The 27110-nt window shown below is 39.6% G+C and overlaps 1 protein-coding gene across 2 annotated transcripts in view; it reads right to left on the bottom strand.

Annotated features, from left to right (window-relative positions):
• R3HDM2 (R3H domain containing 2) overlaps positions 1 to 27110 on the bottom strand; it is a 114684-nt gene that overhangs the window by 46028 nt on the left and 41546 nt on the right. Inside the window, exons 1-2 of one of the 2 annotated variants that reach the window (XM_036253177.1) lie at positions 15270 to 15301; positions 1507 to 1706 (exon numbers count right to left, since the gene is read on the bottom strand). In XM_036253177.1, coding sequence (XP_036109070.1) covers positions 1507 to 1671 — 165 coding nt within the window. In that variant the 5' untranslated portion in view covers positions 1672 to 1706; positions 15270 to 15301. Of the gene's footprint in view, positions 1 to 1506; positions 1707 to 15269; positions 15302 to 27110 lie in introns of those variants that run through there. The other variant, XM_036253176.1, reaches the window with a different exon arrangement.

Genomic DNA, 27110 nt, shown 5'->3' with positions numbered 1-27110 from the left:
TCCATAAGGTGTATAAAACCTATAGACATCCTTTCTTTTCTACCTTTCTTCAAGAAGTACATACAACAGGAGTTCAGAACACCACTTAAAACAGTCTCCTGAGAACAGAGTAACTTGGATCCAAAAGTTCATTCAATTATTATTTTCCATGTAACATGACAGTGCATAATCAAACATTCACCACATATCTGCCCTGAGGATTTAAAATTCTTTATTGGGTCCGGCAGGTGTGGCTCAGAGGTTGAGCGTTGACCCATGCACCAAGAGGTTGCTGGTTCGATTCCCTGTCAGGACACATGCCCAGGTTGTGGGCCCGATCCCCAGTGGGGGGCATGTGGGAGGTGGCCAATTGATGTTCTCGCTCATTGATGTTTCTATCTCTCTCTCCCTTTCACTTTCTCCCTCTCTATAATCAATAAAGGAAAAAAAAAACTTTTAATAAAATAAAATTCATTTTTGGTACCAGTAGAGGCTAGAAGTATAGATAGAACAGTGGCTGACTATCTCCACAAACTCTGGAAGGATGAGCAGGGAATGACAACTTACATGCAAAAGATAATGGAAAGAAAAGCAGCCAGGACAGAGATCTGGCAAATTGTTAAGAGAAAAGACAGAAAAGCAGGCAGCTAGAGAACAAAATAATCAGAGAACTATCTGATTTTAATCCATTCCTTTATGTTGTTGCTCTTTTAATCTTTAAAGACAAGGCCTAGTGTATTGGGTTGTCAAGAGAAATTATGCTTCAAGTTTCCAGACTCTCCAAAATGTTGTTGCTACTGCTTTTTAAATTAATTTAGAGTTAACAGTCTATTTCCTAAGCATATAATAAAGACCAGTTTCATTCATGAGCATGAAGGAAAGGATTTATGTAATTTGGGCTAGGGAAACAGAGGAAACCAGCAGTGACCACAGAAGAAGAAAAGGACTAGAACAGGTAAGCCAGATGAGGCTCAGAGTCTGGGCTGGCTGAGTACCAAAGAGGAGACCTGAAGGAAGCTCAGCTAACCATCATGTCTGCACTGCCATATGAATCTGGATGGAAAACAACATGGTAACAAAACAGTGAAATTCCCCTCTCACTCACATTTACCAAGTGGCAAGTTCAGGGACTATTTCTGACCCAGAAAATGCTGACTGCTTTAACATAATCAGGATATGAATTTAACACTGGCACTTTTAAAAGTTTATTGGATGAGCCATATTATGACTATTAAATATGTGTTTGTATACAGTCTATTTTTTGATAGTTAAAATATATAAAAATGTAGCAAAAACCAGTATAACTCAGATCTAAAAGGATTAGGGATTTCACGCTGTCTTCTTTAGACTTCATTACGGAGTCTATGACAAAAAGGGAAGGAGGTATTTCTTGAGAGCTAAAGTTGGGTTTTTTAGGGAGAATCAAGTGTTCGTGTAAGTGAATGGCTTCTTATAGATCTCCAGTGCTACCTAAAATTGCATTTCTGTTCAGATATAGTGTGCATATGATGCACTTCTAATCCTTACCTGTGTCTCCTGACGCAAACCACTATCTTCACTCTCTTTCTCAATTTCTTCTTTACTTGGAGTCTTAGATATAAACTTGTTTTTGTTTACAGATTCTTCTACCAGCTTCTTTTCAGATTCTTTCATTATTTCCAGGGTCTCTTGAGTAGTGTTACTGTTAGACATCTTCTTCAGTAGACTACAGTAGCCTCTATGGATTCCTAAAGAAACATCAAATGCATTAAATAGGAGGTGTGTATCCATACTTAACACACCATACAAGACTTGTATGTAAAATACAAGTCTTCAGTAGCCTCCCTATGATCCAGAAAAGGGTCCTATGATAAACACTGTCCCTCAATCTATTTATTTTCCTTTTAAAAAAAGCTTTATTGAGCCCTGGATGGTTTGGCTCATCAGTTAGAGTGTTGGCCCATGGACTAAAGAGTCCTGGGTTCGGTTCCCGCTAAAGGCACGTACCTTGGTTGTGGTTCGTTCTAGCCCCCGTTGGAGTCATGTGGGTGGCAATCACTTGATGTGTCTCTCTCATATCGATATTTCTCTCTCTCTCTCTCCCTCCTGCTCTATCTGAAGACAAATGCAAAAGTGTCCTCGGGTGAGGATAAAAAAAAAAAAAGCGTTATTGAGGTAAAACTGACATCCAATAAACTGCATATATTTAAAATGTACAGTTTGAAGAGTTTTGATGGTTTCACATGCATATATCTGTGAAACCATTACCACAATCAAAATACTAAGCACATTTATCACCCCAAAACTTTCCCTCTGCTCCTTTGTAAGCCCTCCCTCCCTTCCCCACCTTGCCACTGGTCTGCTGTCACTACATATTCTGTTATCTTCTAGAATTTTAATCATACATTATCTAGAATCTTTTACTCAGCATAATTATTTTGAGAGTCACCAGGATTCAGTTCTAAAGCAATGTAACATGAATCCTCTTGGTACCTGTTTCCCTCCCTTGTTCCCTACTGCAATCTGCACACATTTTCAGCTTGAGCACTTCAAAGAGTTAACTCACTAGACTCTCCAAAAAGAAAAATATATTATAAAGCTCCATTCACTTCCAGAGAGGACCACTCTCCTTTCCCAAAGAGAACTTCCACAGCTGCTACAAACCACAACATTGTTATCAATTTTAAGCATCTCCCCCATAAAAAGCAGCAAACTCAAACAATGGTTATAGAATCTTAATATTTTAAAAAACATGACTTAAAAAAAACGAATCCTCACCCAAGGACATTTTTCCATTGATTTTTAGGGTGGGAGGGAGAGAGAGAAAGAGAGAGAAACATCAATGTGAGAGAGACGCATTGATTGCTTGCCTCCTGCACGACTCCAACAGGGGCCCAGGGATCAAACCTACAACCCAGATACTAGCCCTTGACCAAGAATCGAACCCAAGACCCTTTGGTCCATGGGCTGATGCTCTAACCGCTGAGCCAAACCGGCCAGGGCCTTAATATTTTTCCTTTACCTTGAGCAAGCTGAAAAAACAAGAGTACTCTAGTCATCTGTCCTTCAGAAAGACTGGGTCTCTCCCTGGAGGAAGAGAGAATCTTTGCTTTGCTATTCACTATTTGGGTTCAGCCATTCTACTACATTCCAATGACACAGAGTATCTGTAGTGCAGGGGTGGCTATCTCTTTATCATTTACTATTGCTACTTGGGAAGTCTTGTAATAAAGTTAACAGTTCTCCAAACACACACTTAGAAACAGAAGTTAATACTCTATATACAGATTCATGTCCTCAAGCACTGAAGTCAAACATGCTTAGCTCCAACAATGGTTTGCAGAGGTTCCTCATTACATGGTTTATGACTATATTTTAATCCTGAATCCTTTGCCTCCTTTAAAAAGACAGAACTGGCCCTGGCCGGTTTGGCTCAGCGGTTGGAGTGCCGGCCTGTGGACCAGAGTCCTGGGTTTGGTTCCTGCTAGGGGCACGTACCCCCCCAAAAAAGATAAAACTGTGCCCTGGTTGATTTGGTTCAGCGGTTAGAGCATTAGCCCATGGACCAGAGAGTCCCAGGTTCGGTTCCCGCTAAGGGCATGTACCTTGGTGCAATTTGTCCCCAGCCCCGGTTGGGGTCGTGTGGGTGGCAACCAGTCGACATGTCTCTCTCACATCGATGTTTCCCTCTCTCTCTCCCTCCATATCTCCCTCCTGCTCCATCTGAAGATAAATGCAAAAATGTCCTTGAGTGAGGGGGGAAAAAAAGATAAAACTGAAAATCCTCCCAAACGTCATGTCTATTCCGTGGCCCTAGAAATGAGCTAAACAAATAAAGAGTTAGCAGTGCTTCAAGAAAACTGTCACACCAGACTTTTTTTTCTTCCTTGCTTTAAAATATATTTTTATTGATTTTTTAGATAGGAAGAGAGAAGGAGAGAGAGATACAAACATCGATCAGTTGCCTCCTGCATGCCCCATACTGGAGATCAAGCCCAAAACCCGGGCACGTGCCCTGACTGGGAATCGAACCTGCAACCTCTTGGTGCATGGGATGGTGCTCAATCCACTAAGCCACATCGGCCAGGCCATTTTTTTCTTCTTTATTTTTATTTTTATTTTTTTTTATCCTCACCCGAGGACATTTTTTGATATTTTGTTCAGATAGAGTGGGAGGGAGAGAGAGAGAGAAACATCGACGTGAAAGGGACACATCGAGTCGTTGCCACCTGCATGACCCAACCAGGACCGGGGACAAACTGCAACAGAGGTACGTGCCCCTGGCGGGAACTGAACCCGGGTCTCTCCAGACCGCAGGCCTATGCTCCCACCACTGAGCCAAACTGGCCAGGGCCATTTTTTTCTTCTTCAAATCAGTTTATAGATTAGGACCCAGAGGCTCTTAAGAAGCACAGGTAACTTTATCCTGGCATATATTAGATAGTCTGCAAGATCTCTGCTTTGTTCACCTTGTGGCAGCTCTTGAGCAACTGCCTAGAGACTTAAGTTTGCATAAGGCTAGAAAAATTCCCTTTAAAAGGCCAAAGAATCATTTATACAATCAGTCACACAGCTGAATTTGAAGATGAGAAGTACTGGAAGAAATTGACTACAAAAGAAAAGGGCCAATATTCTATTTTTTGATTAATTGATTCAGTACCTAGAGGCTTCTATAAAAAGAGTTATAACCTACAGAACTTTATGGATCATTGGCTGCACAGAAGAACTGCATATACACATATATTTTACCTGCCCCCCCCTCCATCCATGGGTAAATCAAACCTCCATTCTTTTCAGTTTGAAATACAGTACATGCCTTCTCAGTATCCCTTAGCTGGAAAACATCAATAATGATCAGAATTAGAAAAGTTCTTAGATATGACCTCATGCAATCTCCCCATTATGTCCCCAAAGAAGAGCTCCTCTCTGTAACTTCCTGAGAGGGGCCTGCATGCCTCTCTTGGAAAACTCCTGGGACAGATAATTTCACTATTTCTTAAACAATTTTAACCGTTATATAGTTGCACCCTATCACAAGCTATAAACTGCCTCAATCTTTATCCTAAATCTGCCTTAGAGTCACACAAAATTAAGTTTACTTTTTTTTTTTTTTATCCTCACCTGAGGACATTTTTCCATTTTTTGTTCAGATAGAGTAGGAGGGAGAGAGAGGAAGAGAGAGAGAGAAACATCGATGTGAAAGGGACAGATCAAGTAGCTGCCACCCACATAATCCAACCAGGGCTGGGGACAAACTGCTTCTGTGATACATGCCCTTAGCGGGAACCGAACCCAGGTCTGGACCATAGGCTAATGCTCTAACCACTGAGCAAACTGGCCAGGGCAAGTTTACTTCTTTTATCACATGAAAAACCATATTTTTCTTTTTTAGGTTTAAATAGCCTCAAACAGATTTCTCTGTCAGAAAGAGAAGTTGAAGGGTGGGGAGGTGGGGGAATTAAATGAAAGTGGTCAAAATGTACAAGCTTCTCGGCCAGTGTAGCTCAGTGGATTGACCATCGTCCTGTGGACTGGGAGGGAGGTCCGAGTTCGATTCCTGGTCAGGGCACATGCCCAGGTTTTGGGCTCAATCCTCAGTAGGGTGTGTGCAAGGGGCAGCCAATCAATGTTTCTCTCTCTCTCTCTCCCTTCCTCTCTAAAAATCAACAAAAACATATAAAAAAAATGTACAAACTTCCAGTTATAAGGAAGTACCAGGTATGTAATGTACGACTATAGTTAACATTGCTGTATGGCATATTTGAAAATAGCTAAGAGTCTAAGTAGATCTTAAAAGCCCTCATTACAAGGAAAAAAATTTTTTTGGTAACTATATAAGGAGATGGATGTTAACTAAACTTCTTATGGTAATCATTTCATAATATATGTATGTCAAGTCATCATGTGGCATATCTTAAACTTACACAGAGCTATATGTCAATTATATCTCAATAAAACTGAAAAATAAAATAAAAAGAAGAGAGAGGAGATACAAAAAAATGTAAAGTTGCTGGTTGTTACTTTTTCCAGGATGGGCCTCAATTATTAAATAAGTATATTTCTTCAAATCAGAATGACAACTTTGTAGCTCCTCTTCACATGTGGGTCAGAAAAGGCTCAACTATCTGGGCACTTAGACTAACTTCAAAATGTCCAAGCACTGTTTCTCAGCCAAAGCACTAAGGAAAAAAACCCAATCAAACAAAAAATTATTTTTCCTATCAGCCATATATGGAATAGGGTCACATATTCCAACTCAAGTTTTAAGGAACCACATGGTTTCCTTCATTCACTGAGAACCAGAAAACATTCAGCTTTAGATACTTAAAGATATCCATTAAACAGACAGTGATTAATGTAGTTATTTTCAATAATTTTGAGTCATCTCCACTGAGATCACTGGCCTCCTGAAGAGCTGTGTAAAACAAAGTAATTCTCAGTCTGAGGAAAAAGGAAGCAGTAAAGGAAGATGAAAAGGTACAGTAGCACACTATACTGGCTGCCTACCCAAACCTCCTCTTTCTTCTACACTAGCCTAGACTTTCTTCTGGTGTCTTCCTCTAAGGACACATGATCAAGGAAGATAATCATATTTCTGACACCTAGGAGGTGGATCTTAATTAGCTGGACCAATCATGGTAATTCTTTTCCCTTTTTTGACTGGTTTGGGAAGGGACATGTGACTCATCAACAGTGAGACATGAGAGGATTTTACTGGGTGGGTGGTTTCAAAGAACAGCTTCCTACTATATTATAAAAAGAAAAATCACTAGGAAAAAAAAAGGTAGTTATCTTTTGCTGAAGGTTGTCTTATATGCAGATGATGCCTGAACTGTGGCAAAATCCTACCAACACATGGAATATGGTAGAGCAGAAAATAAGCTTGGATCCTTGATGCTGTGGTGCAGGGCAGATAACCAAATTAGTCAATCAGGATCCCCCTAGCTCTGTACCTCTTGATGTGTAAGGTCATAAGTCCTCTTTTTGAGTTGAGTTTACTGTTCCTTCTAGCCAAAAGCATCCTGAGATAGTCAGAAGGGTATGTTAAGCCCTGGCAGGTGTGGCTTGGTTGGTTGGAGCATCCTCCCATACACCGAAAGGATGTAGGTTCAATTCATGGTCAGGGCATACACCTAGGTTGTGGGTTTGATCCTTGGTTGGGGCACATACAAGAGGCAACGAGGCAACTGATCGATGTTTCTCTCTCTCAAAAAAATCAATAAACATATCCTTAGGTGAGAATTAAAAAAAATTTTAAAATATAATTTAAAAAATGTGTTTTTTTTTTTAAAAAAGAAAGGGTATGCTGCCCTGGCCAGTTTGGCTTAGCGGTTAGAGCATCGGCCTGTGGACCAGAGAGACCCGGGTTCGGTTTCTGCTGGGGCATGTACCTCGGTTGCGGTTTGTCCCAGGCCCTGGTTGTGGTTGTGTGGGTGGCAGCCAGTCGATGAGTCTCTCTCACATCAATGTTTCTCTCTCTCTCTCACTTCCTCCCTTTCTCCCTCCCGCTCTATCTGCAGATAGATGCAAGAATGTCCTTGAGTGAGGATAAAAAAACAAAACAAAAAAAAAAACGGTATGCTGCCCTGGCTGGTTTGACTTAGCAGTTAGAGTGTAGGCCTGCAGAGCCAAGGGTCACAGGTTCAATTCCTAGCCCAGGTTGGGGTCGTGTGGGAGGCAAGCAACAATGTGTCTTTCTCACATGATGTTTCCCTTTCTCCCACCCTCCTTTCCCCTCTATCTAAAAAACCAATGAAAAAATATCCTCTGGTGAGGATTAACAAAAAAACAAACAAAAACAACAAAAAAAGGGTATGTTAAGAGAGGGAGTATCTGAACCAGACTGAGAAGTCCAGCTCCATACGTAGAGTTAATCGACAGAGACAGAGATCATAATAACAATCAGCTAATAATTTTGTAGTGCTTACATTGTGCCAGGTACTATCCTAAAGTGCTTTATGTATCTCATTCAATCTTACAACAATCCTATGAGAGATATATATAATTATCATCACTATTTTACAGATAAATAAACCGAGGCACAGAGAAGTTAAATAATTTGCTTTAGGGCATACAACTGGTACAAGGAAGAACCAGGAATGAACGTCAGGAAATATGGCTCTAGTGCTTGCTTTCTTAACCTTTATGCAATACTGCCACTAACTAAGAGGACAGATGACCAAAAGCCAGTCAAGAAAATGAAAAGTCTACCAAAGATACAAAGGAATCATGGAATCTCATAATAGCTGCATATTCCTGCACCCACAGTCCTCACCAGGATCTTGAATCATCAGTAACTCTGAAAAAAAGGCTGTGCTGACCCTGCTTGTATATACCTCTGTGAAAGGAAAGTCTTCATATCTAAATACAAACCTTCTTTTGTGTATGTGTGTGGGGATTATAAAGAGGCAAAACTCATCTTCCTGTTACTTTCTCCCACTAGCCCCAATTTAGTTCTCTGTGCAAGTCATAAAGAACAAACTTAATCTCACTTCATGTCAGCCTCTTACAGAAGACAACTTTATTTTCCTTCATCCTCCAAAATAACCTTTAACTACAGTCATTTCCAGTCCTATAATCCTATGCAGAAGGCTCTCCTTATGTTTAGGGCATAAGGATTCCTGGAAACAACTTTTTCTGGGCCAAAACCAAAGCAAAAGTTGCAGTTGGGGCAAGACAATTTATTTACTTAAAAAACAAACAAACAAACAAACAAACAAAAACCTTATATATAAAAAGTGAGACTAAAGCCAGTAGAAAAAGGTTAAAAGTCAGAGAAATAATTTTCATTCTTCATGCTTTAGTATACAGAGAAAACTAAGGCTTGGGAGGTTTTTTGGTGGGAGAAGAACGGAACTATTTCATATGCAACTTGACTAGGACAAAGCAGACATTAAGCTCCCAGGAGAGCCTAGATTTGTGCTTCCCTACAACCTATTTGTGCACATTGCACATTTCATCCAGGCAAACAGCACAATTTTAAGGCAGAATGTCTCCTGAGGACACTGAGTGGGCTCAAAGCTGCACTGAGAAGACTGTTAGAAGTGGGGAGGGGAGGGGCAAAGAGAGGGAGTGAGGAAATAAGATGATACAGGGGATGATGATTGGGAGCCAAGATTTGGCAATTTTCAGGGAGAACACTGCCTATTCCCCATAAATTTTTGACTGCCAAGGTAAGTACCTTCCAGAGCACAGTGAAATTATATATCCTTCCATCAACTCTATAAACAACTTTCTAGGCAATGGGCCAAAAAGAATACATTATATAGGGGACACTCAGAAACTGAAGGGCAGTTTCATTTTCTCCCTTTTAATCCATGGCCAAGCAGAGAGAATGCAAGCAAGAAGACAATAGCTAGAGGTTAAAAATGCTGACATGCCCTGTGGCAAAATACCTGTAACTTTCTAGTCCTTTACTAATTTGTATATCAAGAGTAAATTATGTCAGTGTCTACTGTTCATGCATACATGCATATAAGTTCTGTGACAACAAAGCTGGGGACAGGGTCGGGAGGGAGGGGGAGGAGGGAATCAGTGGGGGGAAAAGGAGAAACATCTGTAACAAAAATAAATTAATTTTTTTAAAAAAAGAGTAAATTATGCCCTGGGTGGTTTGGCTCAGCAGTTAGAGCATCGGTCCACAGACCAGAGAGTTCCATGTTTGATTCCCTGTAAGGGTAAGTACCTTGATTGCATTTGTCCTGGCCCCCGGTTGGGGTTGTTTGGGTGGCAACCAATTGATATGTCTCTCTGGCACTGATGTTTCTCTCTCTCTCCCTCCCTGTCATCCTCCTGCTCTATCTGAAGATAAATGCCAAAATGTCCTCGGGTGAGGATTAAAAAAAAAAGAGTAAATTATGGGTGAGGGATGACATAAACCAAAGAACTTATATGCATGTATTCTAACCAATGGACATAGACAACAAGGCTTGGGTGGGTGGGTGGGATAGGGAGGAGGGTGTCTGTGTGTGTGTGGGGAAAACATCTGTAACAAAAATTAATTAATAATAATAAAACGTAAATTATGCCTCATTGATACCCATATTTTAAAAATTGTTTAAAATCTAGGGGCTCAAGAGAATGAATAAATAAACTGTGATATGTTCGCCCAGTGTGGCTCAGTGGATTGAACGTCATCCCATGGACAGAGATTCTAGTTCGATTTCCAGGCAGGGCACAAGCCCAGGTTGCAGGCTTGATCCCCAGTTTCTATCTCTCTCTCCAAAAACAAACAAACAAACGGACAGACAGACAAACAGACAAATAAATTGTGGTATATTCAATATAGAACACTATTCAACGATAAAAAAGAATTAACAGCCCTGAGCGTCGGCCTGCAGTCCAGACAGACCTGGGTTCGGTTCCCGCTAGGGGTACGTGCCTCGGTTGCAGTTGGTCCCCAGCCCTGGTTGGTTGTGCAGGTCACGGCCACTCGATGTGTCCCTTTCACGTCGACCTCTCTCTCTCTCTCTCTCTCTCTCTCTCTCTCTCTCTCTCTCTCTCTCTCTCTCTCCCTCTCTCTCTCTCTCTCTCTCTTCCTCCCACTCTGTCTGAACAAAAAAATGGAAAAATGTCCTCAGGAGAGGATAAAAAAAAAGAATTAACATTTAGTGTTTGCCTTCTTCTGAGGACCCATGATCAGAAAAGGTGACCCTATCCCTGAGCCTTAGTAGGTGGATCTTTATTAGCTAGACCAATTGTGGTAATTCTGTTTCCTTTTTGTGACAGGTTTGGGAAGGAACAAATGATTAAATCATCACCAGTGAGACATGAGGGGACTTTGCTGGGTATATACTGACATACACAAAACATGACTGATCTCAAAATTACTATGTTTAAATAAAAAAAGTAGATTTCCCTCTAAAAAATACATACACTATAAGTCCATTTATATGAAGTTCAAGAATAGGCAAAATTAACCTACAGTGATTTAAGCCAGAAAGTGGTTGATTAGGGTTTGAGGGATAAAATATTGATTGGAAAGAGACATAAGGAATCCTTCAGGAGTGATGGAAATATCTATCTTGTTTGTGGTAGTGGTTACATGGGGGTATACTACTACAATCATCAAAACTTAACTAATGCTTTAGATTATATGTTATTTAAACACACACAGAAAAATAAAAGCCTTTAGCAGTCAAGACAGTGGGAAAAAACATCCCATAGGGTTAAAATGGCAGGTTAAAAACAAAATAAAACTGTTTAGGTGCTTGTGCACAGCAAGCTTATCCTTACACATTAGAGTTAGGAGTTAGAGTTGTTTAAAAAAAAACAACAACATTAATATTTTTGAGCAAGATTATAAACCTGGTTCTTCATGCATTTCAACTCATATCCACCAAGGTCAGTAGTTACACAACTTTCCCAAGGTCACACCACTACTAAGTGACAGGACCAGACAACAGAACTCTGGTACTGATTTTAAAGTCTGCATTCTTTCTATGACATTGGTTAATAAGATTATGTAGGTTTCAAGTGTACATTTCTTTTTCTTTTCTTCTTCTTTTTTTTTTAATCCTCACCTGAGGACATTTTTCCATTTTTTGTTTAGGTAGAGTGGGAGGGAGAGAGAGGAACAGAAAGAGAGAGAAACATCGACGTGAAAGGAACACATCGAGTGGCTGCCACCCGCACAACCGACCAGGGCCGGGGACAAACTGCAATCGAGGTACGTGCCCTTAGCGGGAACCGAACCCGGGTCTCTCTGGACCGCAGGCCGACGCTCTAACCACTGAGCCAAACCGGCCAGGGCTCAAGTGTACATTTCTGATACATGATCTGTATATTGCATTGTATGCCCACCACACAAAGTTAAATCATCTTCCGTCACTGCATATTTGACCCCCATTACCCTTTACTACCTCACAACCCCCTTCCTTCTGGTAACCACCATATTTGTTGTCTGTGTCTATGAGTTTTTGTTTGTTCATTTGTTCTTTCAGTTTTATATCCCACATATGAATGAAATCATATGGTTCTTAACTTGTTCTGTCTGACTTATTTCGCTTAGCATGATATTCTCAAGGTCCTTCCATGTTGTCCCCAAATGGAGTATTTCCTCTTTTCTTATGGCTGAGTAGTATTCCATTGTATATATGTACCATATCTTCTTTATCCAGTCATCTATCGAAGGACACTTAAGTTGTTTCCATGTCTTGGCCATTGTGAATAATGCTGTAATGAACACAGGGATGCATGTATCTTTGTGAATAAATGTTTTCAAAATTTTGGGGTGGATACTCAAAAGAGGGGTTGCTGGGTCATATGGTAACTCGATTCTCAATTTTTTGAGGAATCTCCATACAGTTGTCCATAGTGGCTGTACCAGTTTACATTCCCACCAGCAGTGAATGAGGAGGGTTCCTTTTTCTCTACAACCTCTCTTAACACTTATTATTTGTCTTGTTGATAATAACCACTCTAACAGATGTGAGGTGGTATCTCACTGATTATTATCCCTGACATTACTTTATTTAATCCTAACAAAACTCTCCATTTGGGCTTTTTCTCAGATAAAGAAACCAAAGTTTAGAGGAATTAAATAACTTTTCCAATACAAGATGGGCAAGAGTAGGTTTACAACCTACCTATGTCTGATCCCAAAGCCAAAGGCTTAGGTGTCCAAAAATGTACATTCAGGAGCATTCTGGGGTGTGAAGTGTGGGATGGGAAGGGTGCCTAGAACTAAGGCCTTTCTTCAGAGAGTGAGTGTCAATGGGGGATATATTTTGGTTCAAAAATTAGGTTTGTAAACTCCCATCTTTCTACTCAACCTGGGTCATTCCTCATGACATTATATTTTTTACGGTTTATATAGAGTATCTTATTTGATCTTCTCAAGTTATAAAATACTATCTCCATTTTATAAATGAAATACTAACATTCAGAAACACACACACACATATATATATATACTTTTATCCTCACCCGAGGACATTTTTGCATTTGTCTTCAGATAGAGTGGGAGGGAAATAAGGAGGGAGGAAGAGAGGGAGAGAAACATCAATGTGAGAGAATCATCGACTGGCTGCCACCCACACGACCCCAACCAGGGCCGGGGTCAAACTGCAACCAAGGTACATGCCCTTAGCAGGAACCAAACCCAGGTCTCTCTGGTCCACAGGTTGACACTCTAACTGCTGAGCCAAACCGGCCAGGACACATTCAGATATATTAAGTGAATTGTTCAGGGACATACAGTATGTATAAAGAGCCAAAATTCAAACATAAGTCTTCTTGATTTTAAAATTCCATGTTCTTTCCACTATAATGCCCAAAGGACAGAAAAACAAAAACAGTATGATAACTGCATGACTGAAGAGATAAATGGTTCAATAGCCCTTGGGAGAAGGACAAGAAAGAAGGGCCTACTGACCTATAAATTAGAGATATGGGCTCAACACTCTCTTCTCTTCTAAGAGAGAAAGCATAACATGGGGGAATAGAGTGTAAAGTACTTATAGAATATGTAAAGCTATAGTTAAGGGATGGTCACCAAGTCCTTGAAGGGCTTCAAAAGTCAATTATCATAGGAGTCACTAGTCCTAGGCCAATACAAATAATAATTGTGTAATTTTCTAAATCAAGGAAACATGAGAAAAATCATTCTGTTCTATAAATGCAAAAGGATTCAATGGTGTGGTACAGAAGGCCACAGGAGTTGGCCGATGTCCAGAGCAATTCCTTAGAAAAGTAAAGAGAGCCCTGGCCAGTTTGGCTCAGCGGTTAGAGCGTCGGCCTGCGGTCCGGAGAGACCCGGGTTCGGTTCCCGCTAAGGGCACGTACTTCGGTTGCAGTTTGTCCCCGGCCCTGGTTGGTCGTGCGGGTGGCAGCCACTCGATGTGTCCCTTCACGTCGATGTTTCTCTCTCTCTCTCCCTTCCTCTCTCTCCCTCCCGCTCTATCTGTACAAAAAAATGGAAAAAATATCCTCGGGTGAGGATTAAAAAAAATTAAAAAAAAAGAAAAGTAAAGAGAGAAACAAGATTAAAATGTTCCAGACATGGCCCAGGCCGGTGTGGCTCAGTTGGTTGGAAAACTGTCCCATGCACTGAAGGGTCACCGTTTGATTCCCAGTCAGGGTGCATACCCATGTTTCGGGTTCATCCCCAGTCAGGGCTCATACGGGAGGCAACCAATCAATGTTTCCCTCTTGCATTGGTTTCTCTCTCTCTCAAAAAAAAAAAAAAAAAAAAAAAAAGTTCTAGGTATGAACCCTACCATCTTTCTTTGCTCAATGTTGTCATGTACCGGCCCTGAAATGAGAACTAAAGGTGCTTAGATAAATGGACTTAAGTGTTAGTTGGGCTTCAGTACAGTTTCTATTGGTTTCTCTACATTCTTAGCCCAAAATGCCCATTTTACTTCCTCAAGTGAAAGAGAACAAATAAAGTTTCCTCTTCTTTTAAAGAAAGAGCAGCAGTGAGGCTTTTTCCTCCGCAACTTCCATTTTCTTTAGCTTTATCATAGTAATGCCACTGTGTAGAAAACATCACAGAATCTTAGGGATAGAAAGCACCTTCCCCAAGCCCTGGCAAATTGTTCCCAACTCAACCCAGACAAGACATTCTGGGGGAAAAAAATCACAATTTACCTACTATTAATGACATTTCAGTATGCTTTTTGTTGTTAACTTAAACACCATGCAGCTAAGTCTATATTGCCCTACTGTGATGACTTTAGAGGTCAATGCCACCTGTAATTGACCTTAGAGGTCAATACCATCATCTGTTAGGTGAAGAGGACACCTAAGCCAACAAATTAGTATTAAAATAATCTTTCAAAATCCAAAATTAAATGTGAGCCTGGCCAAATAAATGGATAGGAACAATCTAATTTCACATGAAGAAATTGGAAATCTTTAAGAATCATTATTCCAGTCTGTGGTTCTTGTCATGGCAGCCCTAAGAGGCTAATACAAGTAGTAAATACTTCTATGAAGTATCTTTAAAGGAAGTGGATGGCCCTTCTTTACTTATCCTTAATTCCTGCTGGCTTGAATGTAGAAGTTAAGGTTGATGCTTCAGCAGCCATCTGGGACTGTGAGATGATACTAGGATTGAAAACTATAGACAGGCAACAGAAAGAAGAAACCTGGGTCCTTGACTACACCAACCCCAGAATGGACTAACTACCTCTGAATTTCCTGAATGTGAGAAAAATAAACCTCTGCTTGATTAAGATACTATCTAGGTTTTGCTGTACATATATATTAAAAACACACACATAGCCCTGGCCGGTTTGGCTCAGCGGTTAGAGCGTCCGCCTGCGGTCCAGAGAGACCCGGGTTCGGTTCCCGCTAAGGGCATGTACCTCGGTTGCAGTTTGTCCCCAGCCCTGGTTGGTCGTGCGGGTGGCAGCCACTCGATGTGTCCCTTTCACATCGATGTTTCCCTCTCTCTCTCTTCCTCTCTCTCCCTCCCACTTTGTCTGTACAAAAAATGGAAAAATGTCCTCGAATGAGGATTAAAAAAACAAAAACAAAAAAAACACACACACATACACTCTAATAATAATGATAAAAAATAATAAACATTCCTCTATTACTATAAGCAAGGAATTCTACAGCAACACCCTGAAGTTTATATGTACTTGCAGGGGAAGAGGGAAAATAGCATTTTTATGAAGGATATAAGAGTATCACCCTGGTGCTCTAATGCTACCTCTGCTGCAAGGAAAAGGCTGAGCATCATTATAGGGTAAGTTAGGGGTAGCACCCATCAAAATAAAGAACATTCGATCTCTAGAGTGTAAGAGGTTAGCAACCATGTTATAGTGAATAAGTTGTTTAAAGAACACACAATGTTTGATGGCTCGGATCCCAAGGAGGCCTCACTTCTAGAATGTTTATCATTGATCACTCTATTGTATGTGCAGAGCTAGACATTTCACAAGCAGATATTATCATTTCTTTTTTTTACAGAAGAGTAAACTGAAGATCTAAATGATCAGGAAGCAAAACCTGTTAACTCTAATTTAAGAATAGATCCAAAATTTGATGACTTGCTATACTTCCACTGCTACCATCCTGGTCCAAGCTGCCAACTTTCATGGCTGAATATGGAAATAGCCATCTAATTGGTTTCCTGCTTCCAATCTTGCTACCCTACAGTATTTCCTAAATATAACAGAGTAATTGTGTAAAAATATTTTCAGGTCACATTATGCCTTTGTTCGACACCCTCCAATGGCTCAAAGCAAAAACCCAAATCCTTAAAATGACCCACAAGACCATACAGTGACCACTAGTTTGCCCTCAGACCCCATCTCTCACTATTCCCCCTCCCCCACATATGCAGTTCCAGCCACACTGGCTTCTCCCTGTGCCCTAAGGCGACTTTAGAGTGACTGCTTTTTACTGTTCCTGTCTTCTGCCAGATATGATCTTTCAGATAACAGCAAGGCTTGCTAACTCAGTCTCCTTAGGTCTTTACTCAAATGCCATCTTTGTGACCCTTTCTCTGGTCATAATAACTAAAATTACAAAACTTCAAATACTTCCTATCCTACTTCCTTAAGGCCTCCTTCACAGAAAGTTACTGAGTCAGATACTAGACTTTTTGCTTCTCTTTGCTTAATAGATGAATCTGAAGTTTGTTTCTTTGTTTTCCTCTGAGACAGAAGGTGATGGCATAATGAAAAGTTGACATCTCACTCGTTCATGAAAGCTCCGGTAGCTCAAAAGATGGGAACAAATTTATGGACCTCTTGAGTCTCTTTCAATCATTTAAATCAGTAATAGCCAAGCATGGGAGTGTTGAAGGGGAAGAGAATAAGACCCACCATAATTTCTCAAGTATCCCTGATATTAAAACATAAGAAGAGAAACATAATACTCTTGACTTTTTTCATTTACAAGATCTAGAGGGTGAATTTTCTTCGTATGAGTGAATCATTCTCAGTTTCTAAAGCAATAAGGTACAGGAGAAGATATCTGCTATGATCTACTATGACAAGGAACTCACACACCTACGTCAATAAAGATGAGCAAGCTAGGGAAGTGATGATGGAAAACACGGAAGCTACTCCCAGCTAATCCAACTCCAGACTAAGTGGTAATGAAATGTAACATCAACAGGATTTACCATATCAGAGTGGAAGAGAAAGAAGAAAAAACAAGTTTGGAAAAAGCTGCCAACTCCTGACTCAGCTTTAAAGCTACCAAAATAAGCAAGGCTGCTTCAGATATAAAGACATATCTCCTTTGGTTTAGAAGGCCAGAGTCTGACTTAGACTTGGCATAAGCCCAACTGACTGCAGCAGCAGCAGCAGCTTGACTCACAAATAAGTGATAGATATTTCCTACCACATTTTCTCCCAATCAAATCACATTAAGAAGGTAATGTATCAATACAGTGTTTATAGTAAACAGCAAATTCTGAAAGAGAAAATACCATATGCCATTCTTGAAACATTTTATTTCACAGCTCTATATACAGTAACAGTATTAATGTCATATATCATTGAGTAAATAATTCTGCAAGATTAAATGATCATGTGTTTATATTCAATTGTTCTATCTGCTCATTGGTCCCCATGTCAGCCAATCTGATGTAGGACTCCATGGTAACAGGCTCAATCACTAAGAGCTAGAAGATGAGATATCCCTTAACTGTTTTTTTTTTAAATAAAGCTTTTCCCACAGAAACTGCTGCAAATATTGTCAAAGAATAGTCTCTACAGACAAATAAGAAATACTGTCATTTTGATATACTAAAAATGAATAGTGTGTGCGGGGGGGGAAGTCAATAGCAATGACAATGAATCTATGCAAATAACAAGGGATCTCTGAAACTCTGGAGATTTTGTCTTAATTTCAGTAGAGAAATTCCGAAATCCTACTACTGGGAAAAACCAACAGCAGGACACATTGAGGGATTAGTATAAGGGGAGTGCTGCCTACCTAAAATTAAAGTATTGAAGCTTCCCATGCTACAATATATAGAGAGTTAAAAGTTTTAACTTAAGACTGCTGACCTTTGTAAGTTTCCCAAAACTTTTTTTTGAAATATTAAAATCAGCATTAAAACAAATATCAGGCTCTTATTCTCCATATTCTCAAATCACAATGAGCTCATACAGTCCTTAGAATTTTATGATGCCCCTCCTTGTCTCTATACTCCCCCTCTCCAACCCTTGCCTCACTACACAGAGAAGACTGCCATGTCCAAACATGGACATAATATATTTGCCCTTCACATACCATAGGGCCCATTCCTTCTCCCTCAGCTACAGACCTCCTCAAGGAAAAGAGGAAAAAAATAATTACAAACTATATGAGGAAACAAGACAAAAAACTCATCATTCTCCCCAATGGTGCTCATTAACATTCTAAAATCCACCTGACTTACAAAGTATTCCCTGATATGTTTTTCACCAATAACTGATGTAATATCTCTGGAAACAAGAAGTAACTTTAGTTCCTACCTTCTATTATATGGTGGTATTCTGCTGAGAAGCAGAATATGAGATGTCAGCATTAAAATTAGCTTGGAAACTGTACATTTTCATCTGGCTCACATTGTTGTGTATTGTTTCAGGCTCAATCCCCAGTAGGGGGCATGCAGGAGGCAACCAATGGATTTGTCTTTCTCCTATCGATGTTTCTCTCCCTCTCTCTCTCCTTCCCTCCTTTCCACCCTATCTAAAACTCAATAGAAGAATATCCTCAGGTGGGGATTTAAAAAAATTATAGTGAATATGAATAAATAGCCAATGTTAAGAATATCTGACACTACTGCCCAGTAGAAACAGATATCAACTGTTTATTTTCAGTATATTTTTCACATGCTGAATGTAGTTTCTGACACGCACATCTCAGTTTTCAAAGTAGATGGAAGTCTAGATCTCTTTTGTCAGCACTGAGTTCCAGGGGACCCAAATCCTTTTCTGCTACACTGTTTCAAATTTCCCAAGAATTCTTTTTTTAATCCTTACTCCAGGACATTTTTCTTTTTTTCTTTTTTTTTTTCAGATAGAGTGGGAGGGACAGAGAGGAAGAGAGAGAGAGAGAAACATCAATGTGAAAGGGACACATCGAGTGGCTGCCACCCACACAACCCGACCAGGGCCGGGGACAAACTGCAACGAGGTACGTGCCCTTAGCAGGAACCGAACCCCGGGTCCCTCTGGACCGCAGGCCGATGCTCTAACTGTTGAGCCAAACCGGCCAGGGCATTTTTCTATTTTTGTTCAGATAGAGTGGGAGGGAGAGAGAGGAAGAGAGAAAGATCGACATGAAAGGGACACATCAAGTGGCTGCCTCCCTCACAACACCAACTGGGGCCAGGGACAAACTGCAACCAAGGTACACGCCCTTAGTGGGAACCAAACCCAGGTCTCTCTGGACCGCAGGCCGATGCTCTAACCGTTGAGCCAAACCAGCCAGGGCAAATATCCCAAGAATTCTTAAGGAGAAAACCCAAAAAGGGGGTGGGGTGGGTAAAACCAACTTGTTGTGGGAGTCAATTATATCAACGCTAAAAAAAAGTCACTGCAAAGAAAATCACTACTAGGCCTCCTTCTACATCTGTTTCCTCTACACCTTCATTAAAGGAAAACAAAACATTTTAATTCTAGTCCTTATAAACTTAAAAAAATTTTTTTTGAAGATCCTGCACCAGTATTGTATGCATAGAAGGACAGCATATTTATTGATCTCAGAAGAAGAAGCTGGCATGAATAGGATATTTTTTCATTGATATTGCCTCCCAATACAGAAAGCCACAGGCTCTGATCACAGGAGGCTCTCTTCCTCAAATAACTAACTGCAGCAGCAGCTATCACTTATTGAGCATTTACTGTGTTCCAAACATAATGCTCAGGGATTTAGATAAATCATCACATGTATCTTCACCATAACAGATTCTGAAAATTTACTTTCAGATACTAACAGTAAGGATTTAAAGAATTTTTATTCTTGTTTATGGTTAGAAAATTTCTCTAGTCTTCTTTATACTTATAGAAAACATACACACACAAGAAAAATCACCCATAATCTATAACTCAGAGATAACTATAATGTTTTGAGATATATTTTTCTAAACTGCGTTTCCTTATTAGTATGAAATTTGTTTGTATCCATATTAGATGTTTCCACATCCAATAATTTTTATGTAATTTATATTAGATAGAATTTTTTTAAAATATGTTTTTACTAATTTTTTAGAAAGAGATGAACGGAGAGAGAGATAAACACTGATGTGTGAGAGAAACATCGACTGGCTGCCTCCTGCACGCCCCCTACTGGGGATCGAGCCTGCAAACTGGCTATGTGCCCTGATCGGGAATTGAACCAGGACCTCTCAGATGCTCAATCCCCTGTGCCACACTGGCAGGGCTTATATACAATTTTGTTGTTGTTGTTGTTAATCCTCACCCGATGATATTTTTCCACTGATTTTTAGAGAGAGTGGAAGGGAGAGAGGAAGTTAAAGGGGGGAGGAGAGAGAGAGAGAGAGAGAGAGAGAGAGAGAGAGAGAGAAACATCAATGGGAGAGATGCATCCATCTATTGGATGCCTCCTGCACAACCTGACCAGGGCCAGGGATCAAACCTGCAACCCAGGCACATGCTCTTGACCAGGAATCAAACCCACCACCCTTCGGTCCATGGGCTGGACGTTCTAACTGTTGAGCCAAACTGGCCAGAGCTACATATAATTTTTTTAATACTACTAAAACTGTGACCATTTTCCCATTGTTACTTTTAACAAAATCATATCAATAGCTACCTAATATTCCACTATATACATGTACTATAATTTAACTATTTCCCTATTATTGAATATTTAAAAAGTTGTTCATTTTTATAATAAAATAATATTGTGATGAGTTTCTTTGTATCTAAATCTTCACTTATATTTCTCATCAATTACCTAGGATAAATAAATTCAGAAATTTGGGAGATTAAAAAACTTCCCCTTAATTCACTTCAGTTAATAGAAGCAAGGGCAGTCATACTATCTAATTATAGTGTTTCTTACCTGTTCCCCCAGCAACATATAATGTCCACTTAGCATATCCCATGGCAGTGCCTGGACTTTACCCAAGGCAGTGCCTTCTCAACTTTTTATTTTTCTTCAGCTCATGCCCCTTTTAAGTAATATTGACTCTCTTTCCCCACATATTCCACTAGAGAAAATATGTACCCTGTACTCCTTAAGACTCACTGGCCTACGAAAATTAATAGGGAGGAAAGGATAAAAAGTTAACACAGGTAGACATTATTTTTGTCATTAATGTAACACACTTTACTAGCTCTTGTCAGTGTACCCTGGTAGTTTAGAGAGCAATCCAAAAGGTGAAGCCTCAAAAACCACAGAAGAACACTCTGTTTTTAATATGAAATTAAAAGAAAGTCTGGCTGGTGTGGCTCAGTGGTTGAGCATCGACCCATGCACCAAAAGGCTGCTGGTTCAATTCCCCGTCAGGACACATGCCCAGGTTGTGGGCCCAATCCCCAGTGAGGGGCATACAGGAGGCGGCTAATCGATGTTCTCCATCATCGACGTTTTTCTCTCTCTCTCTCCCTCTCTCCCTTTCACTTTCTCTCTCTCTCAAATCAATACAGGGAAAAAAAATTTAAAAATTTTAAAAAGTAAAGGGGCATGGAGATACTGGCTATTTGAGTATTTGTTTGTGATTTGATATTTGGTCCATTTAAAATCCTTGATTTTTTAAAACTAGAATTTAAAAGGTTTTTATTTATTTTATTTTTTTATCCTCACCCAAGGACATGTTTCCATTTTTTGTTCAGAGAGAGTGGGAGGGAGAAAGAGGAAAAGAGAGAGAGAGAGAGACATCAACATGAAAGGGACACATCGAGTGGTTGCCACCCGCACGACCCAACCAGGGCCGGGGACAAACTGCAACCGAGGTATGTGCCCTTAGCAGGAACTGAACCTGGGTCTCTCTGGAACGCAGGTCGAAGCTCTAACCGCTGAGCAACCGGCCAGGGAAGAATTTAAAGTTTTTAAAACACAGTACTTTATATAAATCTTATACTTTCACAAATACATGGAGGAAGAACACATGAATTCACACAGAAAAAAGCAGAGGATACAAAGTTTCAAAGATAGATTAAAAGTAAGGCTTTAAAGAAGATCAGAATCAGTGACAGAAAATAAACAAAACAAGAAATAAAAAAAACAACCAACCATCATCTACAGAAGTCAAAAGCTCAAAGAAAGAAAACAAAAAACTCTTAATCTGAGGGAACATGTTCATGATTTAACCTATAAGTATCAAATTATAAAAGATACTTTCTAAAAGGATCAACAATGTCAAATTTAAACTTAAATATTTAGATTATACTTATATTCATTTAAAAAACTCAATATCCTACATGGCTAGAAGATATCGCCTGGCTTCCTCAAAAATTACAGGTGATCTGGAGATATAAATGGTATTACCCTGCTTAATGTCTAAATATCAATAAGAAACATCTGTAACAAAAATAAATAAATTAATTAATAAAAAAAAAATAATAATAATGGCTGATGTTAGGTAAGCCTTTAAGATGACCAGGAACTATGTTAAAGGCTTTACATGTATTAATTCTTTTAATCCTCAAAACAACCCTAGTAGGTGAATGCTATTATCTCCATTTCATATTTTACATATGAAGAAATGGAGGCGGCGTTAAATAATTTGTCCAGAACCATCAATTGGCATAGCTGGGAATTGAACTCAGGTAAAGCCTAAACCAGAGTCCAAGCATTTAGCCACTATTCTTTTCCAAAAAAGAAGCAGATCCTAACAGGCTATAAAGCAGTGGGTTAGGAAAGAAGAATATTAGAGAGAAGTACATATAGTAACTTTTAGGCACAGAAATAGTTGTTATCAATTTCATCAGAAAATTCTTCCAACATATATCACATTTTGAATGATCCCAAATAGGGTGATGCTAAACACCTTTTGCAAAAGCAGTTCTTAATCTTTTCCCCCTCCTTAAAAACAAAATGAAATAAAATAAAACAAAATGAATTTTTTAAAGGTGCAAAAAAAGGATGGATAAAAAGAAACTAGTATCTGCTCCTTTACCTTTTCAAAACATTGATGGTTAGAAAACAAAGATTAAAAAAGAAGTCACTTTCAGTTGAAATAAAAATACTTCTTAATAATATTTCCATTGCTAATGACTGAAATATTTAAGAAAGACTTCAGGTCTACTCCACCCACTCCCAAATGAAAGGAAAACCAAGTTAACAAAACCCTCATCTTTTAATTTCATAGCAGTTTTCTTCCCCCTCAAAGGCTGGCTATTCCTGTCCTAGCTGCAGACAGGGAACTGCTCCCAGTGACGTCAGAGCAGTCTCCAAGCAACAATTAATGAGGGTTGTCCACCACAGGGGTTTCCTGAAAAGCTAGCAAGAAAGTATCCATATATTTTCTGCAATATTGAGATGCAAGATACAGTGGAATTTCTCTTATCCCTTATAGCTCCAGTCTCTGGCAAGTTAAATAGGTTATTCTTTTGGAATGCTCTTGGTTTCCACTCTCCCTTTTCTCCAAATATAATCAGAATTTTGTTAGTTTGAAATATTTATCGGCTGTAATACATATTAATATAACTGAACAATAAAAAAATAAGACTGCATAATGTAAGCTGAAAAGCAGACATGACTCTTTTCACTTCACATGTATAACTTAGAATAACGAAAGCACAGAACAGAAAAGAATATCAGGACAGAAAATAAAACAACACGTTCTTAAAGGTACTTTTCCACATATGCTATCCAAATACATCCACAGACAGGAAACCTTAAATTTTCCTAGGCTCTAGTCTACTGAATTTTTCACACAACTTTTTCTTTCTTTTTTTTATCCTCACTTGAGAATATTTTTTCCATTTATCTTTAGACAGATCTGGAAGGAGGGACAGAGGGGGAGAGAGACACAGAGAGAGAGAGAAAAACATCGATGTGAGAGAGACACATCAACTGGTTGCCTCCCTTGCAACCTGACCGGGCAGGGGATGAACCGCAACTGAGGTATGTGCCCTTGGCTGTAATCAAACCCGAGTGTCATTGGTCTGTGGACCGATGCTCTAACCACTGAGCAATCAGTCAGGGCTTTTCACACAACTTTTGCAGGTAGCCCTCCAGAGATCAGTGGTATTAAAATGGATTTGCCATTCTGGCAGGTGTGAGATGGTATCTCATTGTGAGTTTGGTTTTCATTTCTCTGATGATTAGTAATGTTGAGCATCTTTTCAAATGTCTATTGTCATCTGCATGTCCTCTTTGGAGAAGTGTCTATTCAGGTCTTTTGTTTATTTTTAATATGATTTTGTGTGTGTTTTCTGGTATTGAGTTTTATAAATTTTGGATATTAACAACTTATAAATAAATAAATAAATAAATAAAATGGAGTTGCAAAAACAGGAGTTGGAAGCCCAAGTACTTAATGCAAAAAAAAGAGAGATTAGCCCTGGCCAGTTTGGCTCAGTGGTTAGAGTGTCAGCCTGTGGACCAGAGTCCCGGGTTCAGTTCCCGCTAAGGGCATGTGCCTCAGTTGCGGTTTGTCCCCAGTCCCAGTTGGGGTCGTGTGGGTGGCAACCAATTGATGTGTCTTCTCACATCGATGTTTCTCCCCCGCCCCCCACTCTGAAGATAAATGCAAAAAAAAAAAAGTCCCCAGGTGAGGATTAAAAAAAAAAAAAAAAGAGAGGTTAGGCTCACACCTAAGAGTATATCTAACAATTCCTTCCAAAATCTTTGCTTTAGCTCCATGCATTCAAAATGAGAGTTTTTCTCTAAGTGGCAAGGAATTTTCTATAACTAGCTATTTTTGAGGTCTGCTCAAACAGGGTACAAACTGCATGCTCAGGACCAGTGCAAATGAGAGAGAAAAATTTCAAATTCCAAAATCCAAAACTCAACCTAGAATTATTCATGGATGATAGGTTCCAGAAACCTTTTCACTCCATATTTACAAAAAACAATTTAAGCAGTAGGATATATAGGGTTAATTAAGGCATGCTGCTTCAGCAATCCTGACTTTGGCCCCAGCCTATTCTAAAAGGAAACAAACAAAATAGCATCCTTATCATTAACAACATCCCACTTTGCTCTCAGCTCTGTTCAATCCACCTAGTTATCATCAAGGCATAGATGGGAGAACGCACCACTTATGATGGATTTTTCTTCTTCATTCTCTGCCTCCTCCCTCTCAGAAGAAAAAGACTGCAAACAAAATCACTACGTCACTGGAGGTAGGGGGAATCCCATCTCCACACTCTTTAGAAACCAAGGCCAGCAAACAAAAACAAGCTAATTATAAGAAACAAACAAGCAATCTAAAATAAGAAGCAGTAAACCCACAGGAAAATTCTTATGACAACCTCAACAAGTCAAAAGGCGTGTTTTGGTAAAAAGATTGAAAAAATTCCTCCTAAGATGTTCATATCAAAAAAGCCTCCTAGAAACAGCAAAGGCAACATATTTCTTTTTAATCACATTCAAAGACTAGGGGACAGTTACATAAAGGCATAAGACAGAAAGACATATTCACCAGCTGGGTGTGGATAGCTATGGAATGACACAGTGAAGGATATTTATAGGGGATTCCCTGCTTCCTGCAATGTGCGTCAACAGCATCACCAAAGAGAAAAGAAATCACCACTATTCTCATAAGCTAAATCTGAATGAAGTATTGCTTGAAATACCCACGGAAGAGGTAAAATCTGAATACAGGTAAAGTTCTAGCAAACCAAATTTTAAAGATAAAAAACAGTCAACGTAAATGCCCACAAAACTTAACATTTCAACATTCTCTAATTTCCCTAGTATGTGTTATATAGTTAAATTGACAAAGATACAAAAGATATCTATCTTTCTAGCTTTTCCCCTATCTAGTCTGTGGAGTTCAAGGACTTTTATATAAAGAAAGAAAAATTATCCAAAACTCACCCCAGATGGATCTGCACTTAAACCAACAGCGAGTTCACATTATTAATGGAGACCTCATTGCAAGAATCTGTTCTGCCGGAATTTTGCTGGAAGAAATTCCTCTGGGAAACCTGTGTCTCCTCCCCCACCCAGTCTCCTCCTGCACCCTTCACCCTTGAATGAAACGCTACTGATCCTTGCTGCTGTGTCTCCAGCAAGCTAATTGCTCTGACAAGCAGCTCTGAAGCAGTCTATGGCCCAGCTGTTCAGAGGGATGTCACCTACAGCTCTGCCAACAGTCCACTTGTGTGTGTGTGTGTGTGTGTGTGTGTGTGTGTGCGTGCGCGCGCACAAAGACTGCAAGAGCACCCCCTCCCACCTCCTCTTCTCGATCTCATTCAAGCACTTCAGTGACATGCCTGCCTCCACACTGCTCTGAGGATGGCTTTTTAAAGACACAGCATCAGCTCTTTTCTGCAGCATACATTGAGATGCCAAAATATACTCTTATTAGAGAATAATAATGAATTGGGGATATGTATTGAATTAAAATTCACTTTTGTCCTGACTGGTGTGGTTCAGTGGTTAGAACCTTGGCCCATGCACTGAAGGGTTGCTGGTTTGATTTCCGGTCAAAGGCACATGTCTGGGTTGCAGGTTTGATCCCAGAGTTGTGCAGGAGGCAACCAATTGATGTGTCTCTCTCACATCCATGTTCTTCTCTATCTCTCCCCCTCTGTCCCTTCCACCCTCTAAAAATCAATGGAAAAAAATTTTCCTTGGGTGAGGATTAAAAAAAAAATTCACTTTTAAAACTGCCTTTTTCTCACTTGCAAAATAATTGAGGCCAGAGAAATTGTCTTTGCCTAAAAGTTACTGAACCGGACTTTAGAAACTAAGACCAAACTTACAGAGAATTTTCTTTCCTTCAAGCTATACTTAGTAAAATCATTTTTCATTTTGGGGAAGAAGAAAGGCAACATAGGATACTAGTAGCTATCTGTTCCTTCTCCTGTATCTGTTCCCAAACAGATGAGAAGAAGACTTTGGTCAAAAAATGGAGGAATGAGGAAATTGTGAAGGCACCTTACTGATAGAACTGATGCAGAAGGATGAGAACACAGTATAAAAATGGGGATGAGGATAAACAGATTAAAATAAAGTAAGTGGTACAAAGGACACTAGGAAAGAAGAGTAATAGTTCTTGAAAGTATGCATGGCTTTGGGAAAGAAGACTTAGAAATTACCTTAGGCCCAAATTT

The sequence above is a fragment of the Molossus molossus genome, unplaced genomic scaffold (genome assembly GCF_014108415.1).
Source record: "Molossus molossus isolate mMolMol1 unplaced genomic scaffold, mMolMol1.p scaffold_m16_p_10, whole genome shotgun sequence".
Classification (NCBI taxonomy): domain Eukaryota; kingdom Metazoa; phylum Chordata; class Mammalia; order Chiroptera; family Molossidae; genus Molossus; species Molossus molossus.
Note: the sequence above shows the minus strand (reverse complement) of the source record. Positions and strands in the feature narration are given on the sequence as shown.